This window comes from Nyctereutes procyonoides, unplaced genomic scaffold (genome assembly GCF_905146905.1).
Source record: "Nyctereutes procyonoides isolate TBG_1078 unplaced genomic scaffold, NYPRO_anot_genome, whole genome shotgun sequence".
NCBI lineage: Eukaryota > Metazoa > Chordata > Mammalia > Carnivora > Canidae > Nyctereutes > Nyctereutes procyonoides.
Window position 1 is genome coordinate 18,868,043 of NW_026575037.1, and position 17,957 is coordinate 18,885,999.

A 17,957-nucleotide genomic window follows, 5' to 3' on the forward strand; every position below is an offset into this window, starting at 1 on the left:
AAATGGTAGGGAAATGTTTTTGACACCTTGGATGCAGGAGTGATATTTCACATTAAACATCTTTATGTGGCATGAATCCATCAGACCTTGGCTAGGTAAACCCCAGTGAGGCAGCTCGCTCTGCTTGTCTTTTACATTTCCCTTGACTCTGTTAGTCTGGGTAAGGATTTCCAGACTGAAGGCTATTTTCCCTTGGAATTGGAAGACATGGCTGTACTGCCTTTCAGTTTCTAGCTTCCAGTATTGTTACTGAGAAGTCCAATTGCTCTCTGGATTCCTAATCCTTGGTTTTTGAACTGTTTTTCTTTTCTCTAGAACACTGGGGATCTCTTTATTCCTGGGGTTCTAACATTTCTAATAGTGTACTTTGTGGAGAGGTTTATTATTATTTTTTCATTCATTGTTTTGGGCACCCAGTGTATCTTTTCAATGTGACAATGCAAATCTTTCATCAGGGGGCATTTTGGAGAAATTATCTTTTGGATTAATGTATTCCCCTCCACTTCCTCTTGTTTTCTTTTTTTTGGAATTCTTATGAGAAGACGTCAGAGAGCTTGTAGGTTTCTTACTCTTTTTGTCTTGTTTTTCATCTCTTCTCCTTTTTTGTCCCTCTTTTGGGGGATACTGTCAAGTGTATCTTCCAGTGCTTCATTTTAATCTTTAAATTTCTAGTTGTATTTTTTCAAAAGCTCTTCTTGGGAAACCTGGTTGCTTATAGATCCCACTCTTGGTTTTTGCTCTGGTCGTGATCTCAGGATTGTGGGATCGAGTCCCTTATGGGGCTCCGCACTCAGTGCAGAGTCTGCTTGAGATTCTCTTTCTCTCTCTCTCTCCCCTGGTTCTCCCCCTCTAAAATGAATAAAAGTTAAAGAAAAAAAGCTCTTTCCTGTTTTCTAGTATTTAAAAACAAAACAAAACAAAACAGTGGCTTCCTGATATTTATTCATGGATGCACTGTCTTCCCTTATCCCTGGGGAGATTTTAATGTTGCCCTGGCTGTTGTTGTTAATGATTTCCCCTGCTCTCTGGATTACCTATGTTGGAGTCGTCTTCAATGCCAGAGGCTTTCATTCCATGCTTGGTGATCCTTAGAGTCCATTCCTTGAGTGTTGGAAGCTTTGGGTGTGAAAGCAGGGCTTGCCAACTGTTGGATTTTACCGTAGGATAATCTAGTGAGTGCTTGGCAGGTTCATCGAAGGCCCCTCTCCCCTGCCCCCATGTCAGTGTCTATAGCTTTCCTTTCCTTGGTTGGGCGCTTTCTACAAGGAGGAATCTTGAATTCTTCTGCCTCATGCAGGCTCAAGTAGGGTGAATGGAGAGGGGGATACACTGCGCTGTTCATGTTCTGGGAGCTGAGCCAGGTTAAGGGGCTGGGGAATCTCATCTTTCAGTATTGAATCTTTCTCTAATCCCTGTTTCTAGCTTCATGCCTAACCCCGCTCTGTGCTGTGCCTATTGTCCCTCAGTCTGGTGCCTCTTTGGCCAGTTTCTCTCCAGAAAATCAACTTTCCTTTTTTACTGGGGGTGGGCGGGGGGCAAGAGAGGGAATCCAGAGTGGCCCCTATTTCTCCCCTCATCTCTCCGGCTGTGTACTGAGATGCCCGATGCCCTGATCCCTGACATTCTCCTGTGCTTTTTGGCCTCTTGTGGGCTTCCTATCAGGGACACTTGGGCTTCAGCAATCTCTGCTTTGCTAAGTCACTTATCACTCATCCATCCACTTTTCATCTTCCAGAGGGCGTTGACATCTCTCATCTGCTGTTGTTTCTATTCCAGTTCTCTTTGTCCTTGTGGTCTATAGCATGTAAATTCTTCTACTGTGATCAGTGCATTTTATCGAGAAGCAGAAATTAATGTTTGTTCAACTGCCACGTTTAACCCTATATAGCTCTTCTGAGGAACCTGTCAGGCTTGAAGTGATGGGGAGCTTATAGTAGTGACATCTTCTACTCCCCCCCCAAGCTATTCAAGAGTCAAATGCATGAAAATGAGATTGTTATTAAATCATTTTAATGGAAGAAAAGGAGAGGAAATATTTTATTTATTCATTCATCCATTCCCCCCCCCCCCCAAACATTTATCCAGCACTAATATATGTCCCGGCTGTGCTAGGGGCCAGGAATATAAAAGCTGAGCAATTTTTGGTATCTTCCTTCCAGGAAATAATAGTTAAACATAAGGAAGGTAGGCAAGTAAATCCAAGCTTACAATAGCATAATAATATGCTATAATAGAGGTGTGCAGAGGGTGCTAATGGGAATATGAGTAGAGTGTCCAAATTAGTCCAGAATGGTGGGAGAAGGGTGGTCCTAGAGCTAAGTTTTGAAGAATAAATACAAGTTATGAAGGTGAAGAAGATGTAGGAAGGGCATCCCAAATAGAGGGAACTGTGTGTGTGTTCAGGCAAGGAGTCTAGAAATAGCATGACATGTCAGAGGAACCTCAAGTAGATTGAAATGGCTGGAGCAAGGGTCCACACTGGGGAGTGGCCTGAATAAGAATGTAATGGTCACTGAACTGTAAATATCTACATTAGTCCAAAGCGTGATCTTGGGTCTACTAATTAGAGATGCAGAAATAATAATATCCTATTCCCCTCTGTGAATTTGAGCCAATTTTAAAAATGTTATTTGTAAGAGGAGGATACTGCGAGATTCTCTAGAGATATAAAGCATGCAAAATGCTGGGTCACTGGTAGGAATTTGAAATATTCTAGTTGTCTCCTGACAAACCTGCCTTAAATCTTTCTATTCTCTTTCTTTCTCTCTCTCTAGTGCCCTAACAGTTATAAAACAGATCCTGGAAAAGCTTAACTCTTAGGAAAATCTTTCCTTCTTTCCATTTCTGCCAGGCAAGGATTACTTGAGCATCTTTTAACTGAATTATTTTTTTCAAACAGCAGATGCAGTGTTTATGAGTTCTTGGGTGTCTGGGGCATCTTCCTGTAAAGTCTAGGTAGTGTTTTACAGGGCCCTTGGGTGGGACCAGGAGAAATGCGTTCTAGTCTCCTCTCCACCACTGACATATATGTGACCTTGGGCAAGCACCCTTTCCTCTTGGCTCTGGTTCCCTTACCTGGCAAACACGAGGAATTAAATTATATTACCTTTAAGATTTATTCCAGCTCAGAAATCGGGTGCAGGGCGCTTTTAGCTGCACTGATACTAGTATAAAGAGTGAGGTAAGATTTTTGGATGTTACTTTCATATCATCTATTTTTCACATCCTATGATATTTTCATGTATCATGAAGAGGGAAAGGCAATTCCTTTCCAATCTTGGCAAGCAAGCAGAAGTGAGATTCTTTCATCTCTCCTTACCTCTCCAACCCTCCCACCGGTTCAGCTTCTGACTGATTTATTCACACAAACCCCAAAGAGATAGGCTGGCACTAAAAAACCAACCAACCAAACAAACAAAACCACAGACCAAAAAAAGCTTCAAGTGTGTCCTTCTGAATTGTTACGCACTGTTGGAAACGTCGGGGGAGCCAGGACTCTTAAAAGCCAACTGTTTTGAAAACGCATCATCATCTCGTATAGTCGCTTTCCAAAGCAAGAGTCCAGTTATTTTAATCCCTCCAAGTGACTGGATAGGCAAACTACAGCCTTCTGGTTGGTTCTGTCTATTGATGGCAAGTGAGGGTTTGGGGAAATGGTCGGGGTGGGGAATGGCATTTCCTGTTCCTGTCCAGTTTCTCTAAGGGATCTGTGAGAAGTGCCTTTGAATTTTCCCAGAACTGGCCAGAGGATCAGTATCCTGAGCACTTGGGCTGGGCTGGGGCCAAGGAATAGGTCAACAGCACGAGAAGAATTCTGATTGACAACTTTGGGCCTCCCTTGGTCCATTGAACAAGACTTCTTGGGCTAAAACAAGCTTTGCCCAAGGCTCCTGGTTTCCAAGTTAGGAATATCGAAGGGGCTGATGATCAGATGCAGCATGCAGATATCGGCATTCTCAGCAATTCCCAGGATACAGCCCAGTGTTTGTTTTCTGTCATCGGTTTCAAGCCAATTTAAAAAAAAATGCTTACGACCTGCAACCTTTGTATGATTTTAAAAGAACAGACAGACTTTTTAAAACTATTTTTGCAACTTTTTGTTCCAACCTAACTTTCTGTCCCACAATGATCAGAATGCTCTCGGTGCCAGTAACAGACGTCTTGTTCCATCTGCGTCTTATCATATCTTCCCTCCTACACATTTCAAAGCTCATCGGGCATTTTTTTTTTTTGACCAGCATTTGACATTGAAATCTCTCTTCAGCACAGACCTCCAGTTTATTCCAATAGATGCATTATTTCAATAGCGGTTTTTTGGATGACCTACTATGTACTAAGCCCCGACAGAAATAGTGATGCTATTATATATAATGTGATTTTAAAAAGTCTTACCTTGAGGTTTCAACCAAATTTGGCTTCTTTTTATTGATCTCCTGTTTCCTTTTGCTTCTTTTCTCCCTTTCCCTCCTCCTCTGCCTTCCCTTCTGTTTCATCTCTCTCTTTCTCTGCGGTTTCCCACTCTTTGGGGAGGGGCAGGATTTCCTGCTCCGAAGTTGGTTGGTTTCTGGGAGGAGCCAGAAGACCTGCTTCAGGGCCTGGAACCAGCTGGTCTGCCACCTGATACAAGAAGGTGAAACTCAGGCCAAGGAAGAATGGCCTTCTGCTGGGACGGAGCTTGCAGCCAGGAGGTGCTGGGAGGGGAACCCCGAAGGGAGCCAGAGTGGGTTAGTTCAGGGCTCCCCAGGGGACAGAGCACCCCAGGGCTGGAAGGGTTGAAAGTGGTCCTGGTTGCCCTGGAGACTTATCCATTACTATTGTTAGCTCCACACAGGCCAGAGGCACACCAGGCTGAACCTCTGTCCCACCCTCAGCGAAAGCTTGAGCTCAGATTGCTGGCTTTGCCTCAAAGGGAAGTACTGAAATAAGAACTGGGTTTGGGCAGATTTTCCTTCCCCACCAGAAGAGACTTTAGGATCCAGTGTGCTCTGTGAGACTGAGACCTGTGTGTCTGTACATTGCTCAGTTATGAACCCCCTAGGGAGTCATCTAAGTGACATAAACAGTTATGGTGATCACATCAGCAGGAGCCGAGAGTAGACAGTAGAGGGGAAGACAGGAGCCTGCCACAAGATCCAGATGGGACAGGGCCTCCAATAATTCCAGCTGGATTCACACCAATTAATGATGGAGGATCAAACCTCAGTGTAGAGGTTTTTTTTCTTTTGGACTAAGGCACTGACAGCAGTGTGCCAATTAAAAGTTCACTTTCTTTATCCATTTATTGATTCACGATTCAACAGATTATTTACTGAGCACCTACTCCATGCCCGGGTAGGAGCTGTGAATAGAGTCAGCCAAACTAGACATAGCCCCACCCTAATGGAGGGTATAATTCGCACGGTCACACAGTGGTGTCTGAGATTTGGGACATAAATTTAGAGGAAGGACTGGAATTGTTGGGTGCTAATGTCTCCCTTGGAACTGCATCACTGGACAGATTTTGGATAGTCATCTTTCTGTTAGTCAAAATGGGACATTGGGTTTTTTTCAACAATGTTTTTGCTTGCAATAATCAACCATTAAGTATCCCTCTCTATAGGCTCCCAATTCTTAAAGGATAGGAGACTTTTTAGTCTTGTTTTTCTTTAGGAGACAGTTGTTTTATCTAGAGAACCGTAAGTTCTATTGATTTCTAGCTAATTTACTTTCGAAGGCTCTCTGAAAATGTCTAGCTACAAATTGGACATTTGGGATTTCAATTATTTTTTTCTCTCATTAAATCCCCTAATATTTGAGTCCATTAAAAGAAAGAAAAAAGAACTGAAAAAGGCAAGTCCCCTTTACTTCAACTGTTGGGTCTACTCCAGAATACTCTTTGAAAATTTCCTGAAGTCTGTTTTCATTTTTATTTAATTTATAATTTTGAATCTTTGTCCCTTTGAAAGAGAGGCTTCTGAAATTGTCTTTTGTACTATATTTTCTATTTTTTTCTTGCTCTCTTAAGGTACTTTTTTCTCTCATTTTACATGGCTGAGTTATTTAAATTTTTCCTTTCTTTCCTGCTGCTTTTGTACATTTTTCTCCAGCTGTAGTACTAACAATTAATTGAACTACTTAATGCAGGTCTGTAGTCCAGAGCAATAAGTACCTAATAAAATCCTAAATTATTTAACAAATATCTCCCCGACTTCTTTAGGTGTAGGAAAAAATTTAGTTATAGCTCTTAATGTGGCTCCAGACCAGGGCTTAAATTTAGCTCTGTTTTTTAAAAAAAATCAATTTACTTAAATTGAAAAACAAAACAAAAACTCCTCAAAACAGTTCACCTAATTTCCTTAGGACTGCCTTCTGGTTTAGTAATTTTAGGATGTTATTGCTTTTCCAGAGAAGGTTCTGATGAAAGGCTCCTATAGATGGTCAGGTAAAGGGGAGTGGAAAGAGAGAGAAATGAAATGAGAGTGGGTTTCAGAGGGTGTCAGAGTCTTTGAGAGAGACCATGCTGGAATTAGAATGTTGCTTTTTAGGCCTCAGCATGTGAATTAAAGAAGCAAACTATTGACTCTTAAGATTTCTGGAGTTCCTCTTAAATAAATTGATTCTGGAGTTCCTCTTAAATGAATTTGCTGATTTTGATATGTCAAAAATTCCTCCGCGATGGCCATTGTTATCCTAACTCAAAGATGTGTCCTTTATCAAAGTAAGCACAAGAGCTAAGATTACCAGACAGCTTTATATGGGAAGCAGGAGTTCTTCCAAGAGGAGGTTGCAATTTTGACATACAAGAATCCAAGAAAGATAAAAGAAGCTGTTTAGTAAGAGCATGTACCTGCAAATGGTATCTTGGGTGCCCTTTCCAAGAAAGGTTAGTAAAGGGCCATGCAGTCAATGACCTGACAATGTTTGACCCTGGAATACAGACTAAAAGTGACTGTCTTTCACACATTGACAAGACAGAGAATGCTCTCATGAAAGTTTTGCAGGGAACCCAAAGCTAAGTTTGGCCAATTGCCTTTTCCTGAATTGGGAGCCAGGCTAATGAATCCTCAGCTCTGATCCCTCAGGTCTATTTGGATTGGATCAGTGATTTATTGGGCTATTCCTGTGAAATGCTCCCTTATACATATATCAGAAATAAGGTATTTCAGAACAAAACAACAACACATAAGATAAGACTTTATAATATAGACAAACAAAAGTGAAGGTAAAGTGAGCAGCGGAGGAATAAGCAGTTTAATGACAAAAATAGTTATCAAATGGTGTGCCTCCAAAACAAAAGGTCTAATGAATTATGAGACCTATGTCTAATTACTCAATAGTATACCTCCTAAATAAAATGTCTGATGACCTTATACAAAGGCTTAGGTATAATTATTTACCAGCATGTATACCTATAAACTAAAATATCTAATTACTTTGTACAAAGACTGATGATTTCGTACAAACACCTACTTGGTTACAAATCATAGACGTGGTGAGAACTCATTGAAACCACTGGAGTTCAGATTATCATTGGAATTGACTTAGTTGGTAGCAGATATGAAGGATAAATAGAGTTTGGGTACAATGAACCTAGTAAGCATACTTTGGTTTTTGGAAACCCCAAATTCAGAGATTGGCATACTTTCCCAGACGTAAGTGTGCTGAATCACCTGTAGAAGCATATTTATTTGTTGACTGCCTGGCACTCTGAAATGTATTTATGTCGTGAGTTAGTTCCTGGTTGGTTGACCCTTAGAGGTGAGGTGCAATCACTGACTGGTTGGCTTATAAAAATGTGTTAACTGAGGCGAGTTGTCATTGATTGAACCAATGAGTTTAAACTGGTTCTGGATACCCTGATTATAGAACAATCAAGCTTGTCCTAAGAATGTGGTAACTGGGGCACCTGGGGGGCTCACTGGTTGAGTGTCTGCCTTTGGCTCAGGTCGTGATCCCAAGGTCCTGGGATGGTGTCCTGATCTGGTTCCCCGCAGGGGGCCTGCTCCTCCCTCTGCCTAGGTCTCTGCCTCTCTGTGTCTCTCCTGAATAAATAAATAAAATCTTCAAGAATGTGGCAACTCTTTAATATTCTCACAATTGATACCAACTATCTGTTTTCATTAGAACATAATGGTTGAAATCTGATATAATACAAAATTACGTATTTACCTATACTAATGGATCAGAGCTTTGTGGTGTTTTGTAAAGAATGAGGTAACTAATAAGTGTTTCACTATGACAAAGTTTGAGAACCATTAGGTTCAACCACTAGGTTAAGGTATTTTCTAAGAGGCAAAAAGCATTGCTTTAGATAAACTTAATCAGGAAATACTTCATTATTGGAATTAAATTCATCATCATTTTTTAAAATTCTAGTTAGTTAACATGTAAATTCTTTATTTTTAATAGTTAATAGTTTTTTTTTTATTTTTTAAAGATTTTATTTATTTATGAAAGACAGAGAGAGGCAGAGGGAGAAGCAGGCTCCACGCAGGGAGCCCAACACGGGACTTGATCCCAGGTCTCCAGGATCACGCCCCAGGCCAAAGGCGGGTGCTAAACCACTGAGCCACCCAGGGATCCCCTGGTTAATAGTTTTTAATAGTGAGAACAAGAAGGAAAATATTTGTCAACATGCTGAGAGAAAGAAGGAAGAGGCATTGGAAACATAGAGGGTGTGGATGGTGGGGATGGGTTGAGAGAAGCAGGCTGGAATAGGAACTATATCTCCTATTTGGTGTTTGTTCTAAAAAGAATCTTAGCATGGTATTAATTGGGTGAGACCTCAGAGGTCATATAACTAATCTCCCTCCAAGTTCAGAAATCTCCTCTCCAATTTATATCGTCACTGGCAGATGATTTCCAAACTCTTGCTTGCATGCTTTTTTTTTTTTAAGAGAGAGAGAGAGAGAGAGAGAGAGAGGCTCCCTGCTGAGCAGGGACCCCCCCCTTCCCCAGCCCACATCCCCCATCCCCAAGCAGGGCTGGATCCCAGGACCCTTCCCCATCCCCATCCCCAAGCCGGGCTGGATCCCAGGACCCTGGGATCACAACCTGAGCAGAAGGCAGATGCTTAACTGACTGAGCCACCCAGGTGCCCCGTCTGCTTGCATGCTTTTAGTCATAAGGAGCTTACTATACGTCACAAGGAAACTCCTTATGTTTTCCATTACTCTGATTTCTTAATGACCTAAGAACCGCTTCCTTGTACTTCTATTTGCTACTTTTCATTTTGCATTTTCAAGCCATGTAAAACAAGTCTATATTATTGGACTTCATTGGATCGATATGGCCCCCTTTCAACTATCTGGAGGCAATTATTATATGACAGGATTGTATTGTATTCTCTACTGGTCTATTCAATTGTTCTGTATGTGACAGGGTTTCTGGATTTTTTATATGCCCAGGTCCCTCTGACCTGAGTGCGTTTTTGTTCATCAAGGTCTCTCTTGAAATATAACAACGACTATCATTGACTAAATGCGCAGTGTTTGCCAGGCACTGCTGTAAGCACTTTACATGCATTGTCTCATTTGATTTGCAAAATCGCCCCATGAGGGAGGCACTGTTTTATAGATGGGGAAAGAACTTATCTAATTTGCAGAGAGTTGATAAGTAACTTGCCCAAGGTCTTAAAGCCAACAAATGGAGGAGTCAGAAGGCAAACCCAAGCTGTCCAGTCTCATTTAACTTTCTTGGTTTCCCACCCACCAGATTGTAAAGTACAATAAGACCACCTCCTCATTCGTTTTTCTGGACATTTCCCTTCTACTAATAAGATGTTAGGTTTTTGTTTGTTTGCTTTTTTAGCAGACCCTTGTTGGCTTATATTGAGCCTTGTAATCAGTGGAAACCATGTAGGTCTTTCTGTTTTTTTCTTTTTCTAAGATTTTATTTATTTATTCTTGAGAGACACAGAGAGTGAGGCAGAGACAAAGGCAGAGGGAGAAGCAGGCTCCCTGTGAGGAGCCTGATGTGGGACTCTTTTTTTTTTTTTTTAGATTTTATTTATTTATTCATGAGAGATACAGAGAAAGAGAAAGAGAAAGAGAGAGAGAGGCAGAGACACAGGCAGAGGGAGAAGCAGGCTCCATGCAAGGAGCCTGACATGGGACTCGATCCCAGGTCTCCAGGATCACAACCTGGGTCAAAGGCAGCACTAAACCACCGAGCCACCTGGGAAGCCCCCCCCCCCTTTTTTTTTAACAAGAATGTTCTTTATTTGTACAAAGCATTATAATTTTCCTCAGAATTCTTCATTTATTTGTCAACAAACTTTTGACTATATTCATTAAAAAAATTAACAGTGTCAAACTACATACATTTGATTGTACATATGGGAACATGACCTGAGCCGAAGGCAGATGCTCAACCACTGAGCCACCCAGGTGTCCCACTACCTATGTCTTTTTCACATGATCTGCTGCCAGAATAAGCCTTCATAATTCTGTGGCCCTGCAACTGGATTTTTGGAACTAATTCTGTACAATATCTTCTTCCCTGTTCAGTTTCAATTGGGTAGTTCAGTGCTTGGTTCCAACCTGTTGAGTCCTTTCGAATTCTGACTCTACAATCTCAGCTCTGCATCAGTAACTGAATTGGTATGTATACCTTCTGTCACTTGTCCTACATTGATGATAAAATTGCCAGACAGGATAGGGCCAAGGACCATTTTTGGGAGTGGGGATTTCCAGTGTTGGGAGAGGGGCTTCCATCTGGTAACAACCACAGTCTTCCGGGACCATCTCGAAACCTTGATTCTGAAACTATTAAGCAAACCCTCTTTCCTTCCTTTTTTAAGCCAGGGCTTCTCCACTTCAGGCCTATTGACATTTTGCACTGGAGAGTGCTTCGTTGTGTGTGCATGTGGGTGTCCTGTGCATTATAAGATGTTTAGCAGCATCCTTGGCTTCTATTCATAGGTGCTAGTAGGGAGTGCCCCACTTCCCCTACCAGACAACCAGAAATGTCTCCAGACATTTTTCAGTGTTTCCTGGGGGGGGGGGGGACAAAATTGACCCTCCTTCCATTGAGAAGCAGTACTCTACCTTTATAAATAGATTACTTGAGCAATCAAGTATTTATTAAGAACCTGTTATTTGCTCAGGACTTAATGATTTCTTTTTTCTTTTCTTTTTTTTTTTAATTTTGTTTGACAGAGAGAGAGAGAGAGAGAGAGAGAGAGAACACAAAGAAAGGGATTGGGAGAGGGAGGGCAGACTCCTCCACTGAGCAGAGAGCCCCACCTAGGGCTCAATCCCAGGATGCTAGGATCATGACCTGAGGGGAAGGCAGACACTTAACAGACTGAGCCACCTAGTTGATGATTTCTATGAACACTAAAGAGGAAGAGGATGATAAGGACCTTGATCCCAAGAAAGATTATACTCTATTCCTGGAGGAAGAGGACCCAGATGGGTGATAACCAGTTTTTTCTCCTTCTAACCTAGAGCTTCTTACTATGATTTGAGTTGATGAGGAGGAAGGCTGGGTAGAGCGAGAGGTCCAACTGGGAATATTGGGAACTTGCCTTCTCTCTTCCTACCAGCTATCGAGTTTTCTTTTTCTTTCCTCTCTCTCTTGTTAAAAGAGAACAGAAAGACAGAGGTATCAGCCATACGAGCCTCTGGCCAGGTGTGAGGTGGTGGCAAATAGTATTTCCTGCCCTAGAATTAATCATTATCTGCTATTAGTGTACTGTAGCTCAGAAGTTGATTTATCTTCTGATCTTAAAATGCTAAGCCCGGTGGGACTTATAAAAATTTCTCGCTTGCCACCCCTAACATGAAACAAAAACGAATCCTCAATATACTTCTTTTTAAAAAATATTTATTTATTTATTTATTTATTTATTTATTTATTTATTTATTTATTTATTTATTTATGATAGACACACACACACAGAGAGAGAGAGAGAGAGAGAGAGAGAGAGAGAGAGAGAGGCAGAGACACAGGAGGAGGGAGAAGCAGGCTCCATGCCAGGAGCCGGATGTGGGACTTGATCCTGGGTCTCCAGGATCACACCCTGGGCCAAAGGCAGGTGCTAAAGTGCTGAGCCACCCAGGGATCCCCTCAACATACTTTTTTTTCCCCAACATACTTTTAAGCATGTAATATGAATACCAGAGTCTGGAACAGTGACTCTTGAGGGTCAGGCAGCTGCTCTCCCCACAGGGCTCAGCAAAGACCCCCCCCCTTAGCCCTCATGCCCGCCCTCCCTGCTCTCCCTCCCAGGGAAACGTGCCCCTCAGGAATCAGATACGGAGACATACTATAAAACGAATTTTATTTCAAAAATGCAAAATGGGTGGTCGTCGTAATAATAATATAATAATATAAAAAGCATTTCCCCGCCTTCCACCTTCGTGCAAACTGGTAGATGCACCCAAGATAGCCCAAAGGTCATAGATTTTGTACATGTCATCGTGCAATGCTGCACAGCAGCAAAATCACTCGCAACCTCCTCCTGGTGGCTCCACGTGGCAGCTCAGGGCTGAAAGCCAGTGGCTTCTCAGGGCTCGGTCCGGGGGGCGCAGGTCTGCAGGTCTCGGGCCCTGCCCGCGCTGTGGGGAGCTCTCCGCTCCTAGGAGGCGGGGGGCCGGTAGGAGAGCGCGCGGCCGCAGGGCACGGCCCCCCGCGACTTGCCTCCCTGCAGCCGGGGCTGCACTGCCCGCAGCTCGGCCACCAACGCCTCCTCGTCCCGCCGGCGGCTGGCGGCCGTGAACGGGCCGCACACGGTGCCCACCAGGCCGATCACCACGCCCAGGAGGGCCAGCACGCTGCCCAGCACGTACAGCTTCACCAGCTTCCGACCCGGCCTCCGGGCCACCAGCTCCTGGGCCAGCGGGATCAGCTCCTGCACCGTTTCCATCCCGGGGCGCCTGCGGGGCGCCTGCGGGGCGCCTGCGGGGCACCTGCCGGGCACCTGCGCGGGGAGCGGGCCGTCAGCTCCGGAGGGACGGCTCCGGCCCCCCCGAGGTCGCGCAGGGAGGGGGGCCGCCCGGGACCCGCCGCGCTCCCCATCCCCCCGCGGGGCTCACCTCGTAGGGGCAGCGCGAGCCGGGGGCGGGTGGGGGCGCGTCCTCCTCCTCGTCCTCCTCGGGGCCCGGCTCTCCCAGGTGCAGGCTTCGCAGCTGGCGCCTCGGCGGTGCCCCGGGGCCGCTTATATCTTTCCTCCGAGGCCCGCCTCCCGGGCTCCCCTGGCCCGCGGCCCGCGCGGGAGGAGGAGGAGGAGGAGGAAGGGGAGGGGGAGAGGAGGGGCGGGACAGGGCCCAGGTGGAGGCGGCACGAGCTGTGCACGCCCGGGTCGCGTGAGCTGGGCGCCCCGGGCAGGGGAAGCCGCGGCGGGGGGGTGCAGGGGGGTGCGGGGGGGGGGGCGGCCAGGCCGCAGGAGGCCGCATTCCGGGGGCGGGGTGCGCGCACCGGTGGGGACATGTCCCACGTGACTCTCCCTTAGTGCTGTGCATGGGCGGCACAGGGTCTGGCGCTGTCCCGATTAGGGCCCCTAATGAGGACATCGCAGGGGAGAGGGAAGATCCTTAGTCTTTATTCCTAAGGGTGTCGTCCTGGCACAGGTGTGGGGGTCGGGAGGGGTGGGCGACGGGAGGGATCCTGGTGGGAGCAGAGCAAGGTCTGCAAGCTCCGCTGTGCTTGTGATTCTTTCCGGCCCGACTGGTGTTAGTCACAGGTGCTTGCATTGCTAGGGTCACTGGATGGAGAAATATCTATTGAGGGTGCCCTTTGACGCACGTGTCTGTGTGTGATGCCTCTGATTGTATTTGTACTTCTGTGTATCATCAAGTCCAAAGTATCCCTGCCCCTACTTGAGAAGTGCACCCGGGGGGAGGGGGGTAGGGCACAGTGAGGATGCAAGCGGGGGCGGGGGGGGGGGGGCTGTCCATACATTTCCTCAGCTGGTCCAGAATGCGATTAGTTCATGTTCTCAATAGTTACTTGCCACTTCCCTGGGTCTGGGGGTGCCCCAGCATCCTGCGGGCTCAGCTTATACAAACAGGGCCAGAAGGGTGAGAGTAGAGGGTTTGGGTAAGAGCTAAAGAGAGAACTCTGGGGGGGGGGGCACCTGGCTGGCTCAGTTGGAAGAGCGTGTGACTCTTGACCCGTGGTCTTGAGTTCAAGCCCCAGCTTAGGTGTAGAGCTTAGTTAAGTAAGACAAAACAAAACAAAACAAAAACCAACCACTCTTGGAAGCAAGGGAGGAGAGAAAGATGCATTTTGGCTGAGATTGAAAATCATCACCCCGGGGTGGAGGGTGTAATGATTTAGCTTTGGTTATCCATTTACCAGAGTTAGCGAGCAAGCAAGAGGGGAAAAGCAGAGGTAAGTGGGTCAAAGGACTGCAAACAGTAAAGGGGGAGGAGAGGGAAATCAGACAGGCCAGAAAATTGTAAAGGTCAGTGATGCAATCTTGCAACAGCCTGTCGCAGTTCGCCTGAGCCCTGTGGAGAGGGACAGGGAAAGGGACAGTTTCAAAGATCAAATGTTTGAGTCCTTGCCAATTTTAACAGTAATCTTTTTGGGGGGCGCTGAGGCAGTTTTCCCAGATAATTCGGTTAAAAAAGACAACCATTCCAACTACCCTTTGTCTTGGCTTTTAGCTGTTAAGGTAGTAAGATCCGTGCGTGCACGCTGATTGGGCAAGTTAACCAGCTTTTGCAAAGTTCTGCCTTTTGGTCTGCACCCAAACAGTCAAGGTGATACAGGACCAAATCGAGGTGTCTCCTAGAGGATGGTGTCCCCCGCTCATTGTTCTTTTAATGTTGTCAGACAGGAAATTTCTGCAACAAGGGACCAAGCTGAGATTAATATCACTCTTGGCATTTTCTTTGAATATTCCTTATGATCGTGGAGAAGTCTCTAATATCTGGCAGAAATGATATGTGAGCCTTCTCCAGGGGTGTGAGTGTGCCAAACACTGTGGCTTCTGGAAGGGTATGTGATGTGAACCTCACTATCAGGGCTTTCACCTCGTTCCTTCTCTGAAGATGAGTCAGACCAGCTTGGGACCCAAAACTCTGAAATTGACCTCATCATAGGCATTTCCAGTATTTCTATAACTCAAAGACGCAAACCACATGTCTTCCAAGGTCAGCAGATCGCAATTTATCTGGGGTTCCCCTTTTTGTGATTTGCTGGGGTAGAGCACATCACTCCCTTGGGTGAGTTCCCCTCTTTCCCTCTTCAGTAATCTGACTTTGACCCTCAGACCCTACCATCTTGCTGGTCAGGGCTGGGCAGACTGGGCAGCAGGGGGTATGCATTGGGGTTGCCAGTGCAACTGGTGTTTCTGGCTTAGGGGGTAGCTGAGGCTGAGTAGGAGATGGTGGGAACAGAAGGCTGAGGAATCTGGGGTCAACTTATATTTAGGAATTTCTTTCTTTTTTTTTTTTAGATATTTAGGAATTTCTGATAGCTCCTCTGTCTATGTGTGGAAAGAGAACCCAACTTCTAGGGTAGGGGTTTAGGTAGGGCTTGGGAAACTAGGCACATGCTTTACTGTGCTGATGTCACTTTAGAGATGGGAAGCCTTGTGTTGCATCACACAGGCCAGACCAGCCATAGGGCGATCAGCCATTTCAGTGTGTCTAGGGCTGGGGGGTTTCCCCGAGTGCAGGACTTACAGGGCAGAAAATGGGACAGCTTTGGGCAAACTGGGATAGTTGGTCCCCCTACCCTTGAATCTATCCCTAACATTTAATTGTGCCATTTCTAGGAAGGTAGGAAAGGCCAGTTTAAAATTTATTTATTTTGCTTTCCGAATCCTTTTCTCCCAAACTTTAAAATTAAAACAAATACCCAGAGCCATCTGCAGAAAAAACAATCACAGAGGGGCAGCAGGTGGTATTAGAGGTGAGCGTAGAAGAGAGATAGGGCTGTCCCCACAACAGTGCCTTGGAGTTTGAAGGAACAGTGGATAGAGGCCTTTTAGATGATTGGTTGTTCATGAGCCTCAATTATTAGTATTGTTATTTTATTAACAGCTCCTTGCCGCCTACCAAAGTCAATGCCCACCCCTGGTATTATAGGAGGCTGGAGGGAGAGGATCATCCATCATAGGAGATAGGATAAAATCATTTGTAAATCTTACACTCCTTTTTTATTTTTTTTTTTAAGTTTTTGATTTTCTGAATCCTTTATTTTAAAATATTTTGCTCCATTTCTTTTTTTTTTTGTATATTTTTTATCTTTTTTTTTTTTTTTTAAATCCAGTCCTTGAGTTACTTTCATTTCATGTACACTAGTTTTGGAGAGGTTCTTATCTCTCAAATATCAATGGATGATTTTTAAATCTACATGTCTAACCTTTGAGGGAGGTTTAGTAGATTAGAGTTCTAGAGCCTAGACATTTCTGTGGGGATCTCCTGCTTTTATTACAGGCTTAACACGCTTTAAATAAGACTGCCCATATTCTCTGTACTCTTGCAAACCAAGTCACCTTCTCCGTAGCCCTATTGCTAGGCAGTGGCATCTCCATTTTACTTCTTTTCTGGGCTTGAAATACTCTGGCATTTCCTTAGAGAGGCCTTTCCTGATTGTGCTATCTCACCATTCCCTACTCAGTGCCCTGCTTTATTTTTCTTCATAGCACTTAGCCCCTGACTTTATATTGATGTAACTGTTGCTTTGGTTTTGTTTTGTCTTCCATGATCACTGGAGGTGGATAAGCTTCGGGAGGGCTGGCACTGTGTTTTGTTTTTCACTGTGTCCCCAGAGCCCTGTATGATCCTTGGCATATAGTAGATCCTTAATAGGTGACCATGGGATTAATAAATATCTTCCCCATTGGACTGGCGGGGACTATGTTTATTAAGTTTGTGCAGTCAGACGTTTAGTGGATTCTCAAAGAAGCCATCAGGTTTTCCGCTTCCCTTCCGTTCCCTACCCTTCCCCTCCCTTCCCTTCTTTTTCTCTAGGTAGGCTCTGTGTCTATTATGGAGCTTGAACTCCTGACCCCAAGATCAAGAGTTGCACACCTTACCAACTGCGCCAGCCAGGAGTCCCATTGTTTTTGTTTTTTGACAGTTTTCTTTTCTCTTTTGTTGTTTTCTCCTCCTCCTTCTTTTTTCTTTCTTTCTTTCTTTCTTTTTTCTTTCTTTCTTTCTTTCTTTCTTTCTTTCTTTCTTTCTTCTTTCTTTCTTCTTTCTTTTTTTTTTTGCCTTTAGTCTTCTCCTCTGTAATCTATCTCAAATACTACCACCAAATAAATCTTCCTAAAATTAAATTTTCATTCTAAATTGCCTGGATCATTTCTTATTGCCTACGTGGACTCCTGGGTTCTGCACATTGGATTTTAGTTGATCGGTATTCTTGGAATCTGAGACTTCTATGATCTACTCTTCCCTACTCATTTGACTTTATATTCCATTCCAGCAAGAGCCCTGTGCTCCAGAGATGGGTTTCTCATGGCCAAATAAATGGTCCATTCTCATTGTGGCTACCTCACCTTTGCTTATAATCATCTTCCTCCCTGAAATGCTGTTCTCTTCCCACTCTGTCTTCCTTCCTTCAATTCATCTGCTCCAAGAAGCCAGGAGCACACCCTGCTCTCTCTTTTCTTTGAATTTCAGCTGCTTCTGTGGCTCATCCTGCACAGATTGGCACTGCACCGTGTACTGTTTTATACAACTGTCTCGTTGTTCCCTGTGGGCTTGCCCTGTCTCTGTGGAAGACCAGATCTTTGTACCTTTCATGGTGATAATGTGTAAGAGGGCCTTAATCAATACTAGTTACATTGACCTGAAAGTCAGTATTGAGATAGAGATTGCAAAATGACCAGACTCTCTTGGGTGGTTATTTTAGGCACTGTGGCTCGTTCTTGGCTCAGAGCCTTGGGGTTAAAATTGCTCAAGACCTGGCAGCTTGGCTTAGTTCCTTCCACTCTGGCTTCCTCACCTTTCACTTGCACTCCCAACTTAGTGTCTGACATTGCAGCGATTGGCTTACTCTGGAGCACTCCTCCC

General features: G+C 44.6%; 2 protein-coding genes across 2 annotated transcripts in view; both read right to left on the minus strand.

The window, feature by feature from the left end:
* Positions 1–4,455, minus strand: part of HSD11B1 (hydroxysteroid 11-beta dehydrogenase 1) — a 64,720-nt gene extending 60,265 nt beyond the window's left edge. Inside the window, exon 1 of the mRNA XM_055319236.1 lies at positions 4,393–4,455. The gene's annotated coding sequence lies outside the window, so the exon portion shown is untranslated. The remainder of the gene's footprint in view (positions 1–4,392) is intronic.
* Positions 4,456–12,248: 7,793 nt separating this feature from the next.
* G0S2 (G0/G1 switch 2) lies at positions 12,249–13,130 on the minus strand. The gene is made up of 2 exons (XM_055319239.1): positions 13,020–13,130; positions 12,249–12,904 (listed from the first exon to the last, which is right to left on the minus strand). Exon 2 carries the CDS (start codon positions 12,848–12,850, stop codon positions 12,563–12,565), a length of 288 nt encoding a protein of 95 aa, XP_055175214.1. The 5' UTR covers positions 12,851–12,904; positions 13,020–13,130; the 3' UTR covers positions 12,249–12,562.
* Between the last annotated feature and the right edge of the window lie 4,827 nt (positions 13,131–17,957).

Coding starts and splice junctions, on each gene's coding strand:
- G0S2 (XM_055319239.1), bottom strand. CDS start 12,850: ATGGAAACGGTGCAGGAGCTGATCCCGCTGGCCCAGGAGCTGGTGGCC.